Source organism: Oreochromis niloticus, linkage group LG5 (assembly GCF_001858045.2).
Source record: "Oreochromis niloticus isolate F11D_XX linkage group LG5, O_niloticus_UMD_NMBU, whole genome shotgun sequence".
In the NCBI taxonomy this organism is placed as follows: Eukaryota; Metazoa; Chordata; class Actinopteri; order Cichliformes; family Cichlidae; genus Oreochromis; species Oreochromis niloticus.
The window spans coordinates 35,832,332-35,857,935 of record NC_031970.2 but is presented as its reverse complement, the minus strand read 5'-3'; the positions used below and the strand labels follow the sequence as shown (position 1 = coordinate 35,857,935).

General features: G+C 43.2%; 1 protein-coding gene across 3 annotated transcripts in view; it reads right to left on the bottom strand.

Moving 5' to 3' along the window:
* fhit (fragile histidine triad diadenosine triphosphatase) overlaps positions 1 to 25,604 on the bottom strand; it is a 188,536-nt gene that overhangs the window by 89,673 nt on the left and 73,259 nt on the right. For all 3 annotated transcript variants that reach the window (XM_003446477.4, XM_025907533.1, XM_025907532.1), the window contains one exon: positions 20,470 to 20,594. In XM_003446477.4, the coding sequence (XP_003446525.1) occupies positions 20,470 to 20,575 (106 nt within the window). In that variant the 5' untranslated portion in view covers positions 20,576 to 20,594. The remainder of the gene's footprint in view (positions 1 to 20,469; positions 20,595 to 25,604) is intronic.

The following is a 25,604-nucleotide window of genomic DNA, read 5'->3' as shown; positions in this document are numbered from 1 at the left end:
GCAGTCCACAAATATAATCAAACAGTATATGAGCGACTTTGGTCTTTGCGATGCATGGCGCTCCCTTCACCCCACCAGTAAGGAATATTCTTTCTTCTCACATGTTCGTCACTCCTACTCTCGTCTGGATTATTTTTTGGTCAGCAGCTCACTGCTGAGCGACATTTCAGACACTGAGATTCACCCTATAGCTGTCAGCGATCATGCTCCTGTATCTTTAACACTAATGCAGAAGAAGAATACCACACCAAGTACAAACTGGAGATTTAATACATCGCTGCTCAAAGATGAAGACTTTATTAAATATTTTAAAAAAGAATGGACTCTATATTTAGACTATAATGACACTCCCGGAACATCAGCATCTGTTCTATGGGAAGCAGGGAAAGCTGTGATGAGAGGTAAAATAATCTCTTTCTCATCACATAAAAAGAAAGAAGAAAACAAAAATACTCAGGAATTAGAAAAAACCATCAAATCCCTAGAAGAAGCCTACGCGTCCCACCAAGATCAGGAAACATTGAGCAAAATACGCAAAACAAAACCAGAATTAAATGAGATAATTGATAAAAAACCAAAATTCTTAGTACAAAGACTACGCTTACAAAATTATGAACATGGTAATAAATCCGGTCAATTTCTAGCAAACCAGCTAAAAATAAATAAAGAAAAAACAACTATATGTGCTGTTCAAGATTCATCTGGGAACACAATATATGACCCGAAACAAATAAACAACATTTTCAGGGATTTCTATAAAACGTTGTATTCACCACAAATAAACCCATCTAAAAAGGAAATTGATCAGTTTTTGGACAACATAACTCTTCCTAAATTATTAGACACTCAAGCAATGGCACTGGATTCACCACTGACGCCAGGTGAACTCCAGGAAGCCCTGATAAGTATGCCTAATAATAAGGCTCCAGGTCCAGACGGCTTTCCTGCAGAATTCTACAAAGAATTCTGGACGATTCTAGCACCAGTTTTTTACAGAACGTTGTTGGAAATCAAAGAAAAGGGCAGACTTCCATCAAATATGAATTCTGCAAACATCAATCTCCTGCTAAAGCCAGGCAAAGACCCTGTATATCCCTCAAGCTATCGTCCAATATCCCTTATAAATGTAGACCTTAAAATAATCTGCAAAGCTCTGTTACGACCCAGCTTGAAATGACCGTAACCAGAGCGGGATGTCACGCGACTTCCCACGCCCAAACAGACACAGCCACAGCATTGGACTTTTAACAGTAATTTATTCACACTAATGGCACAATGGGGGGAGTGTATACTTTCGGGGTGAGCCAAGGCCAACACAACAAACAAAACTCAACCTAGGCTTCGGTTCCCCTCTGACCTGTTCATGGAAAAGAAAACAAAGAAATAACACAGACTGACTTCCCTGGTCTACAAACACAGGAGAAAAGAAGGTATCCCAAAATAATCGGCAGCTCACCCCTACTTACTCCGCACCTCACACACATGCCCGACTTTTTAACTAAGAGACTATAGCTGCGGCCGCTCCGTCTGGAACAAAGGCAGGTGCATGGGAAGTCTGCCACACATCCCCCGCGCAGCTCTTCAGACGCCCTTTTGTAGTTCACGTCCACCGCAGGAACCAGTCACATCAGGCCGTTCATTAGGTCCACCAATCACAGCCGAGCCCCTGCACAGGTGAATTTACATACACATATCAAGAAACAGACAAACCAACAGCACACGTAACACCCCCCACCATAAGAATTAAATAATTCCTTGCTTATTTAATTCCTATCCGCTTACACTGCTCTAGATAGGGCATCAGCAAAAGAAACACAAGTGGGTTGTGATCTGTGAAAACTTGAACGGGCACAGCACTAGACCCCAGGTAGACCTCAAAGTGTTGCAAGGCTAGCAACAATGCAAGCGCTTCCTTTTCGATGGTGCTATAGTTCATTTGGTGCTTATTGAATTTCTTCGAGAAATAGCAGATCGGATGGTCCACTCCGTGTTGATCTGCCTGCAGCAGAACCGCACCCGCTGCAGTTGCGCTGGCATCCACCTCCAACTTGAAAGGAGATTCAAAGTTAGGGGCTGCCAAAACTGGGGCACTGCACAGTAAAGTCTTCACTGACTCAAAAGCAGTTTGGCACGCCGCAGTCCATGTGAAGGGTTTGGTTGGACTGACTAAGTCAGTCAGGGGAGCGACTACGGAGGCAAAGTTTTTACAGAAACCGCAGTAGTAACCACACATTCCCAAGAAGCGGCGTAACGCCCTCCTTGTTTGTGGAATCGGAAACTCAATAATAGCTTCCACCTTTGCGGTTACAGGGCACACTCGCCCATGACCCACCTGCTTTCTGAGGTAGGTGATGGTGGCTTTTCCAAACTCACATTTAGTCAGGTTTACAGTGAGCGATGCTTCCTCGAAACGCTTAAAAACAGTTGAGAGAGTTTGGAGATGACTGCTCCAGGAAGCAGAATAAATGACCACATCATCTAAGTAGGCATCACAGTTTGGGACCCCGGCCAAAACCTTAGCCATCAGGCACTGAAAAGTTGCTGGCGCATTACGCAAGCCAAAGGGCATCACAGTATACTGAAGGAAGAGATCGGGGGTAACGAATGCAGAGATCTCAGACACTCTTGCAGTTAAAGGAACCTGCCAATATCCCTTCAATAAATCCAATTTGGTCACATAAGTAGTGGACCCCACCCGATCAACACAGTCATCCATCCTAGGTAATGGGAAAGAGTCCGCTTTAGTGGCCGCATTCACCTTTCGATAATCCGTGCAGAATCAAGGAGTATTGTCTGACTTGGGCACAAACACGCATGGTGAGCTCCACGCGCTAGCACTTGGAACGGCCAAGCCATGCTCTAGAAGATAATTAACTTCTCTCTGCATTATTTCCCTTTTTACTGGGTTCACCCGGTACGCATGTTGTTTAATTGGCTTATGCCCCTCCACATCAATGTCATGACATAAGACAGTCGTTTGGCGCGGGTGATCAGAGAAAAGTGACAAGTTGTCCTTTATCAGGGTAATGATGTCAGTTTGAGCAGATTCAGGTAAATCCGCAACAAATGATTCAAGATCATTTAGAATTACTGAATTTTTCAGCCCACTACCTAAGGCATCTTCCTTCCCAGATAACCCGTCATCCGACGGTTTGTAAGCAGTAAGGGTGGCAACAGTGCACACCGGGGGCGCTGTTGTATTTTGCTTACGGGGATAGAACAGTTTCAAGGTATTCACATGGCAAACCCTGGTTTTTCGCCCCCGATTTGGAGTGCGTATCACATAATGGTTGTTGTCGAGTTTACATTCAACACTGTAAGGACCAGCGAACTGTGTTGATAAACTGGACCCCACTACGGGCAACAACATCAGCACCTTCTCCCCTGGTTGAAAGCTCCTATCCACCGCCTTTTTTGCCGAAACGAACTTTCATTTTAGTTTGCACTTGCTTCAGGTTTTCCCTGGCTATTTTCCACGCCAGGCGAAGCCTGTCTCGAAGCCGGCTTACGTAGTCGAGTACACTACACGGCTCCTCCGGAGTCTCCGACAGCCATTTTTCCCTCAAAAGTCGGAGAGGGCCTCGGACCACATGTCCGAAAACCAACTCCGCGGGGCTAAAACCCAGCGACTCTTGTCTAGCCTCTCTAATGGCAAACAACAGCAGGGGCAACCCCTCATCCCATTCTTTACCAGACTCCAAACAAAACTTACGTAACATAACTTTGAGAGTTTGGTGGAACCTTTCCAAAGCACCTTGACTTTCGGGGTGATATGGACTGGATGTAACATGCTTAGCATGTAGTTCATCAACAACCTGCGCAAAGACTCTGGACATGAAGTTAGTGCCTTGGTCCATTTGAATGATTTTCGGCAACCCAAACACAGAAAAGAATTTAATCAAAGCTTTAATGACCGCTTTGGCTTTTACCGTACGCAGCAGAATGGCTTCTGGAAATCTCGTTGCTGAGAACATTATAGTAAGAATATACTGATTACCGGCTTTTGTTCTCGGCAATGGTCCCACACAGTCCAGTATTACCTTTTCAAAAGGTTCACTCATTACTGGGATAGGCGTTAACGGCGCAGGTGGAATGGGCTTGTTAGGTTTGCCCACCAACTGGCAGGTGGCACAAGACCGACAGTAAGCAGCCACATGTTTTTTTAAGCCAGGCCAAAAGAAATTACGCAGCACTCGGTAATAAGTTTTATTTACTCCGAGATGCCCAGCCATGCCGGCATCATGTGCTAGGCTTAGCACCTGATCACGGTGTTGAGATGGTACCACCACCTGTGTAACACTTGATCAGAGGACTACTGCCTCATTAACACGCCATCCTGCAGGAAAAAACGGGGAAGGAGGCTTTCCCCAGCCGTGGCAACGGCTGCAAAACAGGGACTCAAAGACCTGTCATTTTCCTGAGCGCTTACCAAAGCTTCTCTATTCACATCTCCACTTAATGCCGGTGTTAAATTTAGCACACTGCATTTATCCCCCACACTCTCTCTCTCCCCAACACAACTCTAATCTCAAAGAGATAAGAGAAAATAACCCCCATCTTAATTCATCCTGACCAAACTGGTTTCATAAAAGGTAGGCACTCATCAACAAATACACGTAGATTACTTAATTTGATAGACTACTCATGCAGTAAAAACCTTGAAACTACAATATTTTCTTTAGATGCAGAAAAAGCGTTTGACAGAGTTAACTGGAAATTTCTGTTTGGAACTTTACACAAATTTGGTTTTGGAACCTCTTTCATTAACTGCTTACAAATATTATACAATTCCCCAACAGCTTCTGTCAAAACAAATGACCAAACATCCTCCAGCTTCTGTCTCCTGAGGGGCACCAGGCAGGGATGCCCACTCTCCCCTTCACTGTTTGCAATTTTTATTGAACCACTAGCAGCAGCAATTAGACAGAATACAGGAATTAAGGGCATAAAATGCAAGAACGTGGAACATAAAATCAGCCTTTATGCGGATGATGTATTACTTTTTCCCCAAAACTCACAAACCAATCTCTCTGGGGTGATTGAATTGATAAACTCTTTTGCAAGAATATCAGATTACTAAATTAACTGGTCAAAATCTACAGTCCTTCCGATTAATTGCTCCTTCCATAATTCTTCTTCTACACCACTGCAATCGGGAAATATAAAATATTTAGGTATTAATGTTTCTCCCAAGCTTGCAGATCTAACTAAATTAAACCATATCCCACTTTTAAAGAAAGTAGAAGGTGATCTGGCTAGATGGAAATGTCTACCCATATCACTCGTGGGAAGGGTTGCCGCTATAAAAATGATGGTATTACCAAAAATAAATTATTTATTCTCAATGATCCCAACTAAACCGCCACAAGATTGGTTCAGATCTCTAGATTCATATATGTCCAAATTCCTTTGGAAAAATAAGCCCCCACGTATCAGCTTAAAAACACTACAAAAGACCAAGGATAAAGGAGGATTAGAACTACCTAACTTTCAGCACTACTTCTTAGCCAACAGGCTTCACTTGCAGCAAGAGTCCTGACAGGGACTAGAAAGAGAGAGCAGATTTCTCCTGTATTGGCTTCCCTTCATTGACTTCCTGTTAAATCCAGAATTGAATTCAAAATCCTGCTCCTCACATACAAGGTCTTAAATAATCAGGCCCCATCTTATCTTAATGACCTTGTAGTACCATATCACCCTATTAGAGCACTTCGCTCTCACACTGCAGGCCTACTTGTTGTTCCTAGAGTATTTAAAAGTAGAATGGGAGGCAGAGCTTTCAGTATAAAAGGCCCCTCTTCTGTGGAACCAGCTTCCAGTTTGGATTCGGGAGACAGACACTATCTCTACTTTCAAGATTAGGCTTCAAACTTTCCTTTTTGCTAAAGCATATAGTTAGGGCTGGACCAGGTGACCCTGAATCCTCCCTTAGTTATGCTGCAATAGACGTAGGCTGCCGGGGATTCTCATGATGCATTGAGTTTTTCCTTTCCAGTCACCTTTCTCACTCACTATGTGTTAACAGACCTCTCTGCATCGAATCATATCTGTTATTAATCTCTGTCTCTCTTCCACAGCATGTCTTTATCCTGTTTTCCTTCTCTCACCCCAACCGGTTGCAGCAGATGGCCCCACCCCTCCCTGAGCCTGGTTCTGCCGGAGGTTTCTTCCTGTTAAAAGGGAGTTTTTCCTTCCCACTGTCGCCAAAGTGCTTGCTCATAGGGGGTCATATGATTGTTGGGTTTTTCTCTGTATGTATTATTGTGCGATCTACTGTACAATATAAAGCGCCTTGAGGCGACTTTTGTTGTGATTTGGCGCTATATAAATAAAATTGAATTGAATTGAATTGAATTTATCTCAGGATGGCTAAAACATACCCTCTTAGATGAACCTTGGCTAGATGTAGAACAAGCACTTTGCAATAATCTAGAGGTTTCAGATCTAACATTTATCAGCTCAAACACCCAACGACATGAATGCTTCAAAAGCGTCAACATTAGCTCTTCTCTGACAGCATGGTGGGAGTTTCTGAAGTTGACAGAATCTTCATTAATCCCATGCAAACGTACACCTATCTGGAACAACCCTGACATATTACAAAACAATAATATGATAAACTTTCCAGATTGGAGTGGTAAAGGAATCAAATATTTAGAACATATATTAGAAGGTAGAGAATTTATTCCATTTGACAGACTAGTTACACAATATGGGATCAACAAGAAAAGATTTTTGGAATATCAACAAATTAAATCCATAATAAAAAAGAAATTTATATCGGGTCAAGTTGAACTACAAACACCACCAAGTGTGGTACAATTTCTTACTCTTAAAACCCCCAAATTACTTTCCAAAATATACAGAACACTTTCTAAAACAGATGAATCAATATCACTTCCTATTGCAAAATGGGAAGCGGATTTATCAGTTAACTTAGACCAAAACTTCTGGTCTCAGATATGCTTAAAAACCTTTCATTTAATTAGAAATCCCAGTCTTCAATTAATTCAATACAAAACACTACATAGAGTACACTATACAGGTCATCAGATGTTCAAGATGGGCTTTACGTCTACCAACAACTGCTCACACTGCCAAACCAATTCACCGGACAATTATATCTACGCTCTTTGGTTCTGTCCACCAGTTCAGAAGTTTTGGCGCGAGATATGTGAAGACTTATCAAAGTGTCTGAAATGTAACATTCCAACTTCCCCTTCAGTGTGTTTGTTGGGCAGCTTAGATAATGTCACTACAGAAAGAATATAGCTCATATGGTTTTCACTGCCCTATGCATAGCTAAGAAAACAGTCCTCATGAACTGGAAAAATAAAAATAATCTTAATTCTAACCAATATAGAAATGATCTATTAGATTACATTAGTCTTGATACAGCCTCTGCCACCACATCAGATCAATTGTTCTGGACTCCTTTGATCATCTCCATCACCTAGTGGGGGTGGGTGGTCATAGTTTGGTCCCACCTTCACTGTTGTGATTGGTGTGGGGGCAGGGACAGGCTTAGGGCATCGGGGGGTTCCCCGGGAGCATCTTCCTTGGAGGGCTCAACCCGGGGTAGCGGTCATGGCCTATTAAGGGCTCTGTTGGCTCTTAGGTGACGGTTTCCTCGTGGCTGCGTGCAGCGGGGCTAGGGGAGGGTCTGTGCTGACGGATGTGGGTTACTGACCTGGTAGCCTGGCTGCCCCTGGGTGGGTCCGGGACGGGCGTGGGGTTCTGGGGTGCTTCGTCTCTGGGCTGGGGCCCTGGCTGGGCCTTGGTGGCTTGGGTCCTGGTTGGTGTGTTGCCGGGGTTGTGGGCGGGTGGGTGTCTGGGGGCCCAGCCCTGGCGCAGGGTGCTGCCAGTGCATTGAGCCACCTGGGGGCTCTTCAACTGGTGGGGGAGGCTTTTACATCTTGCAGGAGGTCTCCTCTCTTCAGGAACTCACTCTGCAGGAGGGGGAGATACAGGAGAGGTGGAGGAAGTTCTCAGCCTGGGCGTCTATTGTCTTGTGTAGTCTGGAAGATGAGTGGATGATGGGGTGGGTGCAGTTTTCTCTGTGGTGGGGTCTGGTGGGTTGTCCCGGGCACTGTGGGGCCAGGCGGCGCTGCTGAACTGGGCCCCGGTCCGGATGGGCCTGGACCCCCTTTCCCTGGCGGGTTGCAGAGTATGGGGGTGCCTACTTGGGTCAGCGGGGGAGCTGGCCCCAGGGAGGGCCACTTGCCCCTCCCTTCCTTCCCTCCCCATCTCCAGCTGCCTCCCTCTTCCCGCTCCACCACAATCACCCACACATGCAGGGCCTTGGGGTAAAGGTGTGTCACCAGACTGCAGGGGAGGCATCCCCCCCTCTGTCCCCTTCTGGCTGCCTCTGCCTCAATTTTATCCCACAACTTAGACATTCACATTACTCACACTCTCATAACACATACATATAGGATCTTGGGGGTGGGCACGCTACACGGAATCCAAAAGACCATCAGGGTGTACACCTCACCCCTGGCGTCGTTGCCCACCTCTCAATTTTAAATACACGTAGACACTGAGGGCTAGCAGGAGGGGCTATGCGCTTACCTGCTGCTCTCTGGCAGGTAGCTCCATGCCCTCCTGGGTTTTAAATGCACCTTAGAACACACATGCATCAACACTACATATGAGCGGGTGGAGGGAGGTTTGGAGTCTTCACACACCCCCGTTCTCTGTGGCCTGTTGGAGTGGGGGGGCTGGGAGGATGAGTTGGCCGTCTGACTGGGGTCTGGAATGTGGGGCCTCCCTGCTGCTGCCGAGTCGGGGCGGTCTGCTTCTCCCCACCTCAGGGAAAAGGGTAACACCACCTGGGTCTGGGTGCAGTTTCCCCCTCCAGGGGCAAGGGTACCTAGGCCTGGGGCTTAGAGTACGCTTGGGGAGTGTGATTGTGTGTACAGTGTCTCTTTATGTCTGTCTCCACGTTGGTTGAGTGTTGAGTAATTGCATATGAGAGCATGAGGGTGGGAATGGATGTTTGTATCTGTGTGTGCCTGTTTGTCTGTGTCTATATGTCAGGTTGGGTATCAGACGCCACCTCTCTGGGGACATCTCAGGCCCTCCAAGGTATGGAGGCCTATCTCCCCCCACCACTTCCCCTGCCAGCGGCAGACGCCCTCAGACATCGGTGCATTGGTGGTTCTTTGTGTCTGGGGATGGGCGTCTGGGTACCCACCGGCTCACTCCTTGGTGGCTGCTTGTCGGGGCCTGGAGCCTGGGGCTCACTTGGGCCACTTCGGGGGTGGGGTGCCCTCGGCCTCTCAGCCTGGGGCTCGGTCACTCTGGCACAGCTGGCTGTCGGCGGAGCTCACCGGCACGTCACTGCAACCCCCCTGGCTTCTGCTCCACAGCTGCTGAGTGACCCCTCATCTGGGACTCTCCTCAGCTCTTTCTGGATAGTGGCGCGGCTGCCCCTCTGTTGGTCTTCCTTGGTCTCTTGTGTTCTGAGGGCCTCTGGATGTCTGGAGCCTGGATCTCCTCCATACCTGCTTCATGCCCTGGAGGACGGGGCTGTGGCCCCCCACACCCTCTAGCAGATCATTACATGAAGGAACCTTTTAAAAACAAGCGCGTTCATGCTCACAGGTGTACACACGGGTGCTCACACACACAAACTACACCCTTTTTGGCTCCTACCTCAAAGCACACTGTGCGCTGTCGATCTTACGTGCTGCACAATAATGTTTAATATTTAGTATTTACTGTTATATTCCCATAGATCATCATGATGTTGTTTATTATGTTGCTCTTTTTTTTTCTTCTGCTTGTTTTCTCTTTTTTCTTTCTCAACAGGTGATCCAGGTGATTGATATATGTATTTTTTGTCTGCTTATTCTGTTGGTTTTTGTTTTTTGCCCTTTATCCTCGTCCCTCTTCTCAGCTGTTTTTCTTTCCCTCTTTCTTTTCCCCAGTCAAGTCTGTCCCGTATTTAACAAGTGAAAATAAAATAAAATAAAATAAACAATAAAAGGTGAATCAAATAGACCATTACGGCAAGGCTGGGATGGTCCATTTGGTAAAGTAAATCCGTTGGGCATCTTTCTTCGCCTATAGACAATAATTCTGATGGCAAAAGAGCCAAACAGGGCAGGCAAAAAAAAAAAAAAATGCTGCATCACCTTTCATTTAAGATCCACTGTCATGGTACAAAGAGGCAAAATTTAAAAATTATAAATCAAAAGAGCATAGAAAAAAGTGTTTGCATGAATTGGGTGAATAAGGCAAGTTATTCAAAGCGCTTTGAGTGCTCAAAGTAGGATAAAAACCAGTCACTTGTATCTGTCATCCTTGCAGGGCAGCCCGAACCCTGCCTTTCCCTGCACCCATTCCAGTTACTCAGATGAGGATGGCTAGGGCCCAGCCGGTCCCTGTCCCGTTTCCTTGAGACCTGTTCCTCGGTTAGCAGTGGTTGGTGACGAGCTAGCTCCTGTGCCTGTCCCTGCACCTAGGGTGCAAGTCTTGCTCAGCCCACACCAGCGGTTTCTGTGCCTGCTGGGCCTGCTTCATCTCTGCCAGAGGTTTCTGCACCATCTGATCCTGCTCTGTCTAAGTGCTGCCAGTGACCTGCCAAGCTGCCAGAGGTGTCCCATGTGTCCCATCACCTCCACTGGTCAGTGGAGCATCCCCCAGGGTTGCTGCTGGCCACGCGGCTGCCCACCTGAGCTGTTTCGTCTCTGCTGATGGCCATGTGGCCACCCTCCTGAAATTTTGGCTTGGACTTTCAATTCATTTATTCCATATTTAACAGGTAGCCAATGAAGAGAAGCCAACATAGGAGAAATATGCTCAGCTGCAAAGCTGACTGCCAGGAAAAAATCCAAAGTGCCAAACCACAAAGTAAAATTTCTGCACTCTAAATCAGCGGTCCCCAACCTTTTTTGCCTCACGGACCGGTTTATGCCCGACAATATTTTCACGGACCGGCCTTTAAGGTGTCGCGGATAAATACAACAAAATAAAACTAGTACCAGTACCGAAAAAAAGAAGATTTATTCATAACACATGTGAAAAGACCCAGGAAAACCAAGTTAACGATAAAACCGATAACAAAATAACGCTGAAAACCAATAAAAACCCTGAAAAACATACATTTCACACCTGAGCCTCAACTCTCGCGGCCCGGTACCAAACGACTCACGGACCGGTACTGGTCCGAGGCCCGGGGGTTGGGGACCGCTGCTCTAAATAAATTAAACCAAATATTCACCCGAACACTCCAGAGTCCAGTTTTGCTCATATCACCCATTGCTCTAAACCAGTCACATTAGTTACTGCTCCCCACCAGTCATCTCTACAACCTGACCTGAGTCGAACGAGCAGCCATGGAAAAATAAATTTGCGAATCTCTTGCGGCAGGCATCATCCATCCGTCCTATTCCCTACTCTCAGAAAAATTATGGTTCTTAAATGGTTCTTCAGATGTCTTCATGGTTCTTTAAAGAACCATCATACGTCAAAGAACCTTTTTATTTTGTAGGTGGTTCTTCAGCTATTACAAATGGTTCTTTAAAGAACAAAAGGTTCTTCATCCTTAGCTATCTGAATTTGATGGTGTAAAATGGCATAAATATTTATTCACTATAATGAGGGTGTGAATTATATTGTGTGTTTTGTTTGTGTGCATGTGTGTGCGAAGGGGGAGGGCGGGTTACCTGGCAATTACCCTTTAAGAGCAGATGGTAGGAAACTGAATATTCAAATAAAAGTTAGAAATACTTGCTTAAAAATATACTGGTGGCAGGGGTGGGGGCCAAAGCCTAAAGACCCTACCCCCCCACACCCACAACCCCGCAAACCCACTGATCACAAATAATGTGGTAATAGAATAAGGAATTTATTATTAAGACGTTTATGATTATGGTGAGTTAACAAACAGTAGACACAATACACACATTCAAATACTGTACTTTAGTTTTAAATTTTAATCAAGTATTACTATTTTCTGCTTCAAGGCATTACTTTTGAGATTATTATATATATTAGAAAATATAGCATAATGATAATACTAGTTATTGTAAACTTTACAAACCACCCAGCAGTATGTAAAGTCAAATTATAAAATACAAGTAAATAACAATTGCACAACAGAATGTCAATGTAATGAACATACTTATGTGTTCATTACCGACACACTTACTTAGTTTTGACAAAGCACACTGCTTAGGTAAATGATCTCAGTACTTGTTTATCACTGAGCAATTTGTTAATACGTGTTTCGAGCCAAATAAATGACAGAGAGAGAGAGAGAGAGTGACGTTAGAACACGTCGTACTATGGCAACCTCCCAAAAGAGGGGGGGGTGGGAATCGTTGGGATGCGCATGCGCAGAGAGATTGCGTGACCGGCGGGCCTTGAACTTTCTGAGGGAAAAAAAAACACTTTCTCACCGACGGTGACAGCAAAACGAACAGTGTTGGGAAGGTTACTTTTAAAATGTATTCCATTACAGAATACTGAATACATGCCCCAAAATGTATTCTGTAATGTATTCCGTTACGTTACTCAATGAGAGTAACGTATTCTGAATACTTTGGAATACTTAATATATTATCATGCTGTTTACAACTACATGAATGTCCTATTGCTGTGATTTATTACTGTTACTGAAGGTACGTAGTACGAAACGTAGTAAAGGGACCTCTGGCTAATACGTCAGGTTCCCTGTCGGGCTGGTAGCCGAAAACTAGCTTTACTTTGTTGTCTGGGTCAACTTTGCTTGCCGGAGACAGAGAGAGGCGTTGAAAGGCTTCTCCAACGGAACTTATTTTTTCCGGAGGAAAACACGAACACAGTGTACAGTTGAGTCTTAATAGCTTACTTACAAATGGGCTCCTCAGGCACTCTTCTTGGCTGCAGTGGTTATTATTATATTTACATGCTTCCATCTCCCGTTTTTGCTCCGTGACAGCTCGGACTTTTCCTTTCTCTCCCTCCCTCGCTCACAGACACATAACGTGTATGGCAGTCCATTCTCCCTGCAGCACGGACTACACTGCCCATCAGGCTACATGCTTTAGAGCTATGCCTGTAGCATTCTGCCTTTTAGCTTAGCACAACAACAACAACAAAAAAGCGCTCTCTCACCCAGGAAACATGCAGAGAGAGAGCGTCACCCTGTAACCATGGCAACCGTAACGCTGCCGCCTGGAACAACAGAACAGCTGTCAAACAAACCCAAATAATCCTGACCCGCGAGAATATGAAACAGGAAAGTACCGCCGTGTATTCCATTTATTTCAACAAAGTAACTGTATTCTGAATACCACCTTTTTAAACGGTAACTGTAACGGAATACAGTTACTCATATTTTGTATTCTGAATACGTAACGGCGGTACATGTATTCCGTTACTCCCCAACACTGGAAACGAATAACAGTCTTCAGTACCTGCTGGTCTTTGAAGCTCTGGATTGTGGGACTGTTGGAAAAGGTAAAACATTTTCATTAAAACTTTTTTACTGTTTTGTTTTTGTTACTCCTCATTGTAGCTTGCTGTTAATGCTGTACTAACAATAACAGTTAGCTATGTTAGCTACGTTAGCCGTTGATGTTAACGCAATTTAGTATCCGGTATACAGAACTGTTTTCCTAACAAAACCACTGTTATAAGTAAGTGAAGGTGCTCCCAACTAATTTGAACCTTTGGCTTCTAAAATATGTGGTTCTATTGCGTGCTGCGTACATAACGTAATGTCAGCTAGACTGATTAAAATTTATAATATTGTTAATGTCACTAAAGTGGCACCTGAAGCCTGTTGTGACGTGAGCTCTGTGTCTGCTCTAGAAACTCTGAAATTCAGTAGATCTGAGCCGTACATTAAATACTCACATCAGCCTGTACTTTGAATTCTGTAAGAGCTGTATAAAACACAGCTATGCATAAGTGTTTTGAATGAATAGAAATGTGACACATGAGAAGGTGTGTCTTTGACTGTTCCTGTATAACTTATTTTCGGATTAGTTAACAAGTTATGCTCCGGTCATCTGATGTTACCAAGATGGATGTCCTTTTTGTAATATAGTTAAATTTTCTTTGTACGTTTCATTTATCCACCATCGTACATTAAGCCAAGAAGAGGTCTTTATACTAACAAGAGGTATCAACGCTGGGCCGAAGTTCAGGACGTGGTTAAAGTTTGTAATCCAGCCAGGGTGTAAATATCACTCAGCAGCCAGTCGTAGAGCTGAAGCAGGTAGCATCAACACATAAATCTACTCTACCTGGCTTAAATCACAAGACTACCTCTGACCGAAAAGCTGTAGATTTTTCTTGTTTGCACAAATTAATTCACACTAATTCTTTTCACAGCTCCAACAAAATGAGGAAGAGGAGCGGGAGAAACACAATTAGATTGAATTACAATTGGATGGATGTCGAGGACAAGGAGGAGGAAGCTTAGGATGAGGAGGAAGAAAAGCAGCAGGAGCATCTTTGGGGATCTCTATGATCTCATTGAGGTTTGTTTCATTAATATTGTCCTCTCACAAAGAAAGATGACTTGTTTTAGTTCACCTAGTTCCTGTGTTAAATAGTGATGTGCAAAACGTGGAAAACCACAGAGCAGGCACGTATAGTGCATCTGCAGGTAAATGAACATCAAATCTCTCAGACTAAAATCTGTATTATACTTTTAGTCTTAAGAACATATGTTGTATATTTATCACCCTTATGATAAAACCCATGTCAGCCATTGGTTTATGGACTTTATATTTTGAAGCCTCAACATTTGCTTTATTGCTATCGCTATGTTGTTTTTTGTGAGCCTTTTGGGACCATATTAGGACGAGGGATCAGAATCTGGAGTCGTGCACACTACTGTTTCATTTAGCATGTATCCATAAGATTTGTACAGCAGATCCAAGTTGTGCCTTGAAAACAGGAAAGTCGTCTGCATAGAGGAGAACTTTAATAGCAGGCTTGTACAAAGTGAGGCTTTGTGCTCACATTTGCTGCAAACTCGTTTTAATTCTGTTTTCCCTGTTTTGATGCAGAATTCAGTTGAAATCAGGCACTTTCTTTTTTAATGTGTTCTTGTGAATTGATTGTGTATCGCATACATTTGATTTGACTTTCTGCGAGACAACAGTCGTCCACTGGCCAAAAAAGGTTTCCAAATACCTCCATGTGATCAAACCTGGATTTAGAAAAGAATAGCAAAAAAATCTGCACCTCCTGCTTCAGATGCAATTTGTGTTTGTGTGTTCAGAGGCGGCGGCGAGAGGGGAGACCTCGGCTCATCCAGCTGGACAGCCTGACCAGGAGGAGTCGAACATTAACTCGGCTCTTCCAGGGCACCCTGCAGATTCAGCTGCTGGCAACAGCGAGGGAGTGCGGCTGCCGCTGGGATGACGTGAACGCCAAACTGGAGTCCATCATAGGTTGACTGCAGGCATGCGAGTCAGACCTTCTGAGGAGGGTTTCAGTTTTCTCTCTTCTTTATAATTGACCCTTGTTTTCTCTCTCTCAGCTCCTTGTCTCAGACTGGGAGGGATTTGAAGCACAAAGGGAGGAGCTTTGGTTGGCTGATATGGATGTCCACCTGAGTGAGGTTGACCAGCTGACAGGAAACACCTGAGAAAAACTGAAACAACTGCAGGTGTGGGGTTGTTTTGATATGACATATATTTGATATGATATATATGTCAGTGACATTGTCCTAAACTGGACTAACAAAGGACAATGAGTCCAACATGAAAGTTGCCTTACATAATGCTGAAGTTCATTGATCATTTTAATCATAAACTTGTTGTTGAAATATTTTTACTGAACATGCAAACATCTGCTGATGAAAATGTGTTGATTTATTGGTCTGTTATGAAGCTATTGCTATTTCTAATGTGTTTTTATCACTTTCTGATGTTTTATTAATTAAACAATACATGTATTAATTTTTGTGTTATCTATAGATATAGTATTTATATATATTTATTTATAGTATTGTAAAAATGTTTAATTATTACTGTTTAAATGACTAATATGTGACATGTATTGTGATGTTGTACTGAGGGTTAAAATGCCTTTTGGTCTTCTGGTATACTACGAAATGGCAATAAACCATTAATATATGTCTATGCTGTGCTCGTATTTATTTTACCCTACTTAAATTCAATTTGTTACATTTTATTTTGAAAGATTTAAAATGGTTCTTTAAAGAACCATTTCAAAAAAGGTTCTTTAAAATGTTTTTTTAAAGAACCATTTGAAGGAACTTTTTAAAAATGGTTCTTTAAAGAACCGATTTTAAAAAAGTTCTTTGAAAAACCATTAAAGGTGCCCCTAAGAACCATTTCTTGATGGTTCTTTGGGGCACCTTTAAAGGTTCTTCAATGAACCACTGAAAGAAATGGTTCTTCAAAGAACCATTGTTTGAAAGGTTCTTTGTGGCACCAAAAAAGGTTCTTCTATGGCATCAGTCTAAAGAACCACTTTTGGTTCCAGTTGGCACCTCTATTTTTTTGAGTGTAGGGTTGGTTCTTTTTTTTGGAGAAAAAGGATGCAACCCTCCGCCTATGCATAGATTATGACGGCCTGAATGACATCACAATCAAGTATCAACTGCCTTTAATAAGCTCCGTGTTTGACCCTTTTCATGGAGCTACTATTTATAGCAAACTCCACAATGCATACCACTTGGTCTGCAAACAACAAGCAAGTGAAAGGAAAACCACATTCAATGCAATTCTTGGACACTTTGAATACCTGGTTATGCCGTTTGGGCTAACCAGCCACAGCCATTTTTCAAGCTTTGGTAAAGGATGTTCTCAGGGATTTTCTGGACAGGTTCATTTTTGTTTACCTAGATGACATTCTGATTTTTCCAAGACTCTCAAGGAACAACAAACCCACATTCGTGCCATCCTTCAATGACTCTTGGAGAACAAACTGTACATCAAAGCAGAAAAATGTGAATTTCATTCACGATCTGTCTCTTCTTTTGGCTTCATCCTGGAAGGGGGGCAGGTGGAGGCAGTCACAGAGTGGCCAACACCCACATCTCGGAAGCATCTCCAATGGTTCTGTACTCGGAACAAATCTCACACCCACACCGACCCTGGTCACAAATTGCTTTGGATTTAGTCACTGGGCTACCTGTGTCTGCAGGAGAAACCACCATACTCACTGTCATAGATAGATTTTCAAAGACCGCCCATTTATTTCATAGCATTCCACAGCCACAGAGACAGCCAGGATTTTAGTAGATTCAGGCTACATGGAATCCCAGTTGAATCCCTGCCTCTCTAGGATATCAACCCCTGCTGTTTCCTGAACATGAAACAAGCCCACAGTTCTCACCGTCTACTACCGCCACCGGCAATCCTGCCGCAAAGCCTGGACACAAACATGTGAGGCGATCCTCGTAGTAGTGTAGTGCCGCTGTCAGTTGACTCCGAGCACCGGAGCGGCAAGAGACATTCCCCTCAAGATGACTTCTCGCATCCCGGTTGCCTCCCTCTTCCCGCTTCACCACACCCACCCAAACATGCAGGGCCTTGGGGTGCAGGTGTGACACCAGGGTGCAGGGGAGGAATCCCCCCTCATGTGTGCATGAGGGTGGGAATGCATGTTTGTGTCTCTGTGTGTCTGTTTGTCTGTGTCTATTTGTCAGGTCGGGTCTTAGACGCCACCTCTCTGGGAACACCTCAGACCCTCCAAAGTATGAAGGCCTATCTCCCCTCACCACACTCCCTGCTGGTGGCTGATGCCCTCAGGCATCGGTGCATACCTGAGTGTCCGGGCTGGGCACTCAGGTATGTACTGGCTCACTCCCGGTGGCTGCTTGGCGGAGCCTGGCACCCGTGGCTTGGTCGGGCCTCTTCCAGGGGGTGGGGGCCCTCGGCCTATGGCCCTGCAGCTCGGTTCACTCTGGCACAGCTGGCTACCAGCAGAGCCCGTGGGCACATCACTGCAGCCCCCTCTGGCTTCTGCTCTGTGGCTGCTGGGTGACCCCTCGTCTGGGGCTCTCCTCAGCTCTTCCCAGGAGAGTGGCACGGTTGCCCTGCCGATGGTCCTCCTTGGGCTCTCGCACTCTGGGGCCTGGATCTCCTCCATGCCTGCTTCATGCCCTGGGGGATGGGGCCATGGCTCCCCACACCCTCTAGCAGATCATTACATGGAGAAACCTTTTGAATACAAGCGCGCTCATGCTCACAGGTGTACACACAGGCGTTAATAGACACAAACTACACCTTTCTTGGCTGCTACCTCAAAGCACATTGTGCTCTGTCGATCTTGCCTGCTGCACAACAACATTCAATATTTAGTATTTACGGTTATTTACACTTAGCTAGATTGATGCGATGGTGTTGTGTTTATTATGCTGCTCTCTCTTTTTTTGCTTGTTTTCTCTTTTTTTTCTTTTTTTTCCCTCTCAACAGGTGATCCAGGAGATTTCTTCTTTTTAAGTGTCCTTTCTCACTGTCCCTCTTCCCTTCTGTTTTTCTTTTCCTTCATCTTTCTTTCTCCCTGTCCTATCCCCCAGCCATGTCTGTCCCGTCTGTAACAACTGAAAATAAAATAAAATAAATCCGTTGGGTATCTTTCTTGGCCTTCAGACAACAATTCTGACAGCTAAAGAACCAAACGGGACAGGCAAAAAAAAAAAGAGATGACTTTTCGCAAGCTGTCGCCATGCTACATTGGTCCCTTTGGTTTAGACAAAATCATTAGTCCTTTGGCAGTTAAGCTCAAGCTTCCCACGTGTCTCAAAACAAAATGGCTAATTACCTAATAATATGGTATTTGGTAAATATTTTCCTTGATGTAAATATTAAAAAAAATTGTTTACGTTTCTGTTATGTGTACTGTTTGTTTATATATGTGTTTTTCTTGCTGCTGTTGCAACCAAATTTCCCCTTGTGGGACAATTAAAGGGTTATTCTATTCTATTCTATATGGCCTGCTCTTGTTCCTTGGTGGGTGTGTCACTGAGTGGGAAAAAACAATTAGACACATGAACCAGGGGCTTCATAGTCCTAAGACTACGCTTCCTCCTCACCATCAACCCACCTTCCTCTTTTCGCAACTGCTCGGGACAATCTGCCAGGGAGAGCTAACGGTGGCTAGGCTACCTTGGGTCTTTGATTCCAGTATTTTACATTTCTGGTGCTCTTGTGTCTGTAGCTTTGGTAGGTCAACCCTGGGTATTTAACTCATCTACCTTCTCTATCTCTACTCCTTGTAGCTTCGCTGTTACGTTCATACTAAGTCAGAAATCAAATAACACACTTTTGGCATTAAGGAGTGACTGTTAATGGCTATACTGTGTTGCAGTTTTACAATACTGTGTATAAACTCTTACACACAGTTTTATATTATCAGATTCTGCAGAACAACGCCACCATGTTTGTCTCACAAGGACAGGAAAGAAGAGAATACTCATGTTTACTCCTTACACAATAGATGTTTCTATACTGAACCGTAATGGGTTTCGTATTCATTTATAAGTCTAAAATATTAGGTGAAAGCACTCAGAAGTGCATCTGCTATCGACAGCTAATGAACAGGAAGACAGCAATTAAAGATAGAATGCTAACAGGCTAATTCAAAGCACCAACGGAAAGTTGGAGACGCCCTGTGGCTTCATGTACGATAGCCATATCCTCCTGATGTACCTTCAAGTACCTTCTGCACATCACCTTGCACACTGAACAGCTACTGACAACTTAGGCAAACTGTAAAAATTCATTTATGATCCAGTTTAAAGTGAAGATGTGTGAACAAATACAAAATATTCTTTTTATTCCAGAATTTCTACTTTCAGAATTTCAGATTAGTGAGGCTAATCTAACAAAAGAACATGAGGAAAATAGAAAACATTACAAAAACCGAATACCGGGAATGAGGAGCCTGAGACATAAACACCGAGGAGCAAACATGGAACACAGAGACAGAGACCAAAAGACTAGAAATCATGACATACTAAAGAACTAGGGAGCTAGAAATACTGCAAACTGAAACCAAGAGACGAACTGTGAAAACTTATGATGAAATCAAAGATCAATAATAGTACAAAACTCACAACACTGGGTCTCAGACCCAGGACCGTGACAATCTGTGCTCTGCTTGCAGGAACGTTATGACTGCACAGACGGGGACATGCTTCAAGAGACTTGTATGGATGTTTCAGACATACATACTGGTGTCATACTCAGAGGTGGGAAGGAGCAAAGTACAAATACTTTGTTAGTGTACTTAAGTAGAATTTTAAAACTTTACATGAGGAGTGCCTGTTGTCTGGATTAAAATCATTTTCATTAATGTTGTGGTGTGAGCCGTACAGGCACCTGTTTCAAAGACAACAGTGTCTTTATCCATCGCTCTAATAAAACTTACACAACAAAGTATGTGGACAGCCCCAGGGACAGAAGGCTCTGAAAGGTGTTAAGAAACAAACACGCACTGGAGCGCACAAAGCTCAACACCTCTAACCTGTAAGTAATAAAAAGATACGTCCAGGCACCACAGGCTTCCTGTTGACCAGTGCGAAGGACAGCTCAGTCTGCAGAAACACAGCCGAGAGCTTGATGAGATGTTGTCCGAAGCGTAGAGTCGCCATGTCTCACTGACTGCCAGGCCTGAAAGAAATGCAGGTGCAGCAGGTTGTCAGTAACATCACACTAAACAAAGCTTCTGTTCACACAACCACATATAACTAAAGACCCATACTGACATTCCCATTCCACTAGGGTTGAATGGAAGGTGATTCTGATAGGAGAATTAATCTGGTGTTTCTGGGATGGACACAGTGGAGAAGTTCATTGGCTGTATTTTTGGTCTGTACCTGCACCAGAGTCTGGTTTGTAACTGAAATTTTTCCAGCTGTCATTTTCTTATATTTTGTTTGTTTCTATTTTGTTTTTATTTGTAGGTATTTGGGTATTTATAGATTAATGTTAAATGTGATGTACTGTGGCATACAATTTACTGCTGAGTTTAACTTTGTTTGCTCCAGATGTGGTAGTTGCCACTGGGAGTGTACGAGCGCAGTGCTAAAACCTCGGCTTAGTTCTGTAGCTATTCTCTGAGTGCACCTTCAGAGCTGAGCTCCATATATTTCTGATACTGCTATTCTGATAAAACAGAGCTGAACTTAACCGAAGTTAAAGTGGAGAATTGTAGGCAGTGAAAGATCTGGGTTTTTTTTTTTACTGTTTATTACAAACAGCCAGAATAGGTTTCATGGTGACTCATGGGTTTCAACAGTGAAAAAGGTCTTTTTTGAGCAGAGTACACACACAAAGCCACTTTCTTTTTCTGCTGTCTAATATTGTTACATACCAGCGAAAACGTCCATTAATATACTCCTATTAACTCAGAGACATGTATAGTGTGTTCAATCAATTTCTGAATCCCACAGTATGTAATAATGACTTTAATTACAATGGGGCAGCCTCACACAGCCTGCTGGAAACAAAAGAAATCAGATATGTACGTCTAAGGTGGCACAGTAACAATTTCATTAATGTACATGTGGTTCAGAATCTGACAATAAGTATATGTTCTGCAAAATGTCAACGGTAAGACACAGAATTCAGTTTTATATTCTTTTTTTTTTACATTTTTAATGGAATAATCTATAATAAATCAGCCCTCCGTTGAATAAATAATGCGTTCCTCCTGTGCTGCTGGATTGATCCAAAGATCACTCCAATTTATTGAAAGATCATACACATTGATCCACACACTAATCCTGATATGAAAGTGTCTGTTGTAAATTTTTGGGAAGTCAGTGATCCCTCAGCTGTCACTCGCTGATCTGAATTTCCTTTCTGTTTCCAGACAGAAAGACAATGATAATGCGCATTTTTAACCCATATTACTTTGGTTAGCAAGTTACTCTGGTTCATTTTCACCCACTTATTTGCTCCTGGTACACTGGTGACCATTATTTAAATGAACTGGCTGCATTATTCTATTAGATGTGTATTTCCTTACCAATCCCATTGGTCCACTTCTGAAATTCATACTGAACTGTAGTGCAGTAATAGCAAGGAATCTGACATGCAGACATCCTCTATACTATAATAATTTAAATACTAATAATAATAAAGTCAAATTAACTCAAACTAAATTGAACTGTGAATGAGAATGAACACCAAATACATGTGCAGCAAAACACATTTAATCTGGATGTCTCGGTTAAACGTTACCTTTCTGCTTGGTTATTAGACTGAGGGGTGGACTTAACCCTTTCATGCATAGTGGTCACTACAGTGGACAGCTATTCAAAGACTGTTTTCTTGTATTTGTGTCAGTGTTGATGGTATCCGGTCTTTAAGTCTGACGTCATTAGTAGTGTCTGGGCCCAAACTCTGCTGCGGGTCCCAAAGTCAAACGAACACTGCAGCATCACTGAGAGGTAAAAACTGTCTAAATCCTTTCATCTGTGATAAAATGATCAGCGTTGCTGCTTTACCAGGTGTAACAATTAAGTTTAACATCCAGGCATCCATGAAAACAGAATTTATTACATTTAAAGGAGTTAGAAGTTAGCTTGCTAGCTTCCACCTAAACATGATATAACATGTTCTGACTGAGAGATTTCTGAAAAAATTCAAACGTACAGCTCTGCTATCACTTCCAATCATTGACTGTAGAAAACATGGACGACGCGACAGCTCCCCAAAAATGAAGCCAAAACGTCTCTATCGCCCCCTGGTGTCTGGCTGCAGTATAGGTCATAAACCCCGCCTCCTCCATGTTAGCGGACGGGACTGGGGTCAGACTAAAATAAATTAATTCTCCTCAGATAATTTTTTTTCCAAAGATTCTTTCTTTTGTTTTCAATAGTTCTCATCATGCTGATTGATGTCCAATCAATCCCCATAAGTTTGATTCTAATTCCTACCGCGGTGCTGTTGGGGTGGCTGTGGCTCAGGTGGTAGAGCAGATCAGCTACTGATTGGAAGGTTGGTGGTTCGATTCCTGGCTCCTCCAGTCTGCATGCCAAATATCCTTGGGCAAGATACTAACCCCAAGTTGCCCTCCGATGCGTCCATCGGAGTGTGAATGTGTGTGAATGCTTATTAGTTGCACTTGAGTTTAGAAGTGCTTGTATGAGTGGGCGTGATTGGGTGAATGAGACATGTTGTATAGAGCGCTTTGAGTACTCTGGGAGAGTAGAAAAGCGCTATATAAGAATCAGTCCATTTACCAGTCAGTCCATGTTAAATTGGGGTGAAACGTCATCATAGCAGCTTTGACTGACAGCTGCAGTCACGGAGAAACTTGCGTATCTCTGTTCGGGAATAGCAGATAGAGCGTAGGCTCTGAGAGGAGGGCCAGCGTTTACGCTACGAAAACACGACCGAGTGTTTTAACCTGACAGCCTGAGGTGTTCTTCAGTAAACTGGACTACCCGACAGAAGGACCCGAGGCCCCGCTGCACTTTTTCGGTAAGTTAAACGTGTTTGTAAGCTAATCCGTAACTACCGTCCTTAGCTAGGTCCCGAGACCTAGCTAGCTAAAATGAGCACTCGGCTGTCGGGGTTCGTTTAGCTAATCTGTGCAGGTGAATGAATTTACTAAAGAAATCAAGAGAAACGCCCCGGGCTACTCAGTCACTAATTACTGTTACTGTACTTTTATTACAAGTATTATACTGTAAAAGCAACAGGCTGCACCCTGCTGCAGCTCCTGTGCAGAGCTGATTATTAAATATGTGCAAACAACAGCATGTTTTCAGGCTCTTGCCACATCTGTAAAGACAGTAACATCTTTTTTAAAAGCTTGTACTTCAGTAACTCCTCATTAATCAGGAACTATGGATTAAAGTACTGTAGTGTACTGTAATACTGAAAAAAATGTAAGAGAAGAACTTCAGATCCTGAGTGTGTGAGGACAGAAGAATCAGCTTCATTTCAATTTTGAGGGATAAAATTTATATCTGAGTTTGATGGTTCTGTTCTCTTTGTGATTACAGGAGCTGCCCTCAGATTCAGACCTCAGCACCACCCAGTGACAGCAGACAGATCATCCAACATGTTAACTGCAAAATGAACTGATGAAAACAGTGCAAAGGTTAAAGTACCACACGTGCTGTAGTGAAAGCTGCAGCTTTATTGATAAAGTTAAAGACAAAAACCAAAAGGATTAATCACTCATGTAACAGTGTCACTATATATCAGCATTAACAGGACCTCAGTTTGGTGTTTCACAAAGCTGCTGATCTCAGACCTGCACAGCTTCCGTTTTAAACACTTGATGTACTCAGCTGCATGAAGAGCATATGAGATTTTCTCTAACACAATTAAATAAAACCTGATGAAGGTCAAAGGTCGTCATTTGTATGTTGAACTACAAACTTGTCATCTGGAATTCTTTCACAGTTTTTTGCAGATAGTGTGTTATTTACTATAAGTGATTCAGAGTTATTCATACCAGAGTAACCAGAGAGGATCATATATTTTTAAATATATAACTTTCTACAGGACTGAATATATTATCTTTATGTAAAAGTCTGGAGCCTCTGGGGAGTATCCGAGTATTTATAACATTACACAAACCAAAGGTCTCCATCACAGTGTTCATGAAATGCTGGGTGTATCCATCTCCTGGATCGGGCCTACGGAGGAGTGCTGAAGATTTCCCTGTGAGGGAGCTGCTGGTGAAGATCATGAGTCCTGCTTGATCAATGCGATGAGCTTCAGTCTTCCTGGTGTTTCTTAAATGAAGCCTCTTTCAGTGGGTCAACAGAACTTCTGGCACAGGACAGCTGTGATGAAAGAAAGGGAAGAAGTTTCTCCAAACCTCTGGACCCAGGAAACCCAGCTTGGTCCTGACCCAGTAAACACCAGTATGTGGGCCCCACATGGGCTATGGGGGTTCCAAGTGGGGATGGGCTTACAATGGGCATCCAATCTGGGACCCACCTAGGTTAGCCATGTAGGACCCACCTGAGCCAGCCCAGATGGGGTATGTTCTATGGGCACCATATGGGTAATATATGGGAAGTTGCATGAACAAGCAACTGAGTTTAACGACCTTAGTTAAGTATAATTATTAGTCATGTGTAAGTATAAACATGAATTAAGATGAAATAACTGATAATAAATTATGCCAGAGGCAGCATATGTATATTTAATTAATAACAAAATATACATGTAAAATATATTAATATAAGTGAAACACAAAGAACAGATGTGACTTCAAATTGTAAGACGCTTAGTAAAATAAAATAAAATAAATGGTTTTACATTTGAGTGGGAAAAAAATTTCACTCCATGTAGGAGTGATTTTCGAAATCTCGCGTTATTTCATGAAATATCACGAGGTTTTCTCAAACCCGTCCCCACCCCCTCCATTCGGGAACATTCTTCATTTCGCGCCTTTGGACAAAGCTGACCGTTAAGCTGGCAATTTTTGGATTAAGTGCATCTTTGAGCTACGGACTTATTTTCTGCAATAAAGGTAAGAACTTTTGGACATAATTTGAATCCCTAAGTATAAATGAAATGTTTACAAAGTTATGATGCTGCAAAGTAAAGTATGGCACAACTGCTGGCGAACTTTTTGCTAGCACTCAAGCAAGGCAGTTGAAATTTTTACGTAATGTTGGATTTAGCCAATTTTCACAGTTTGAAAGC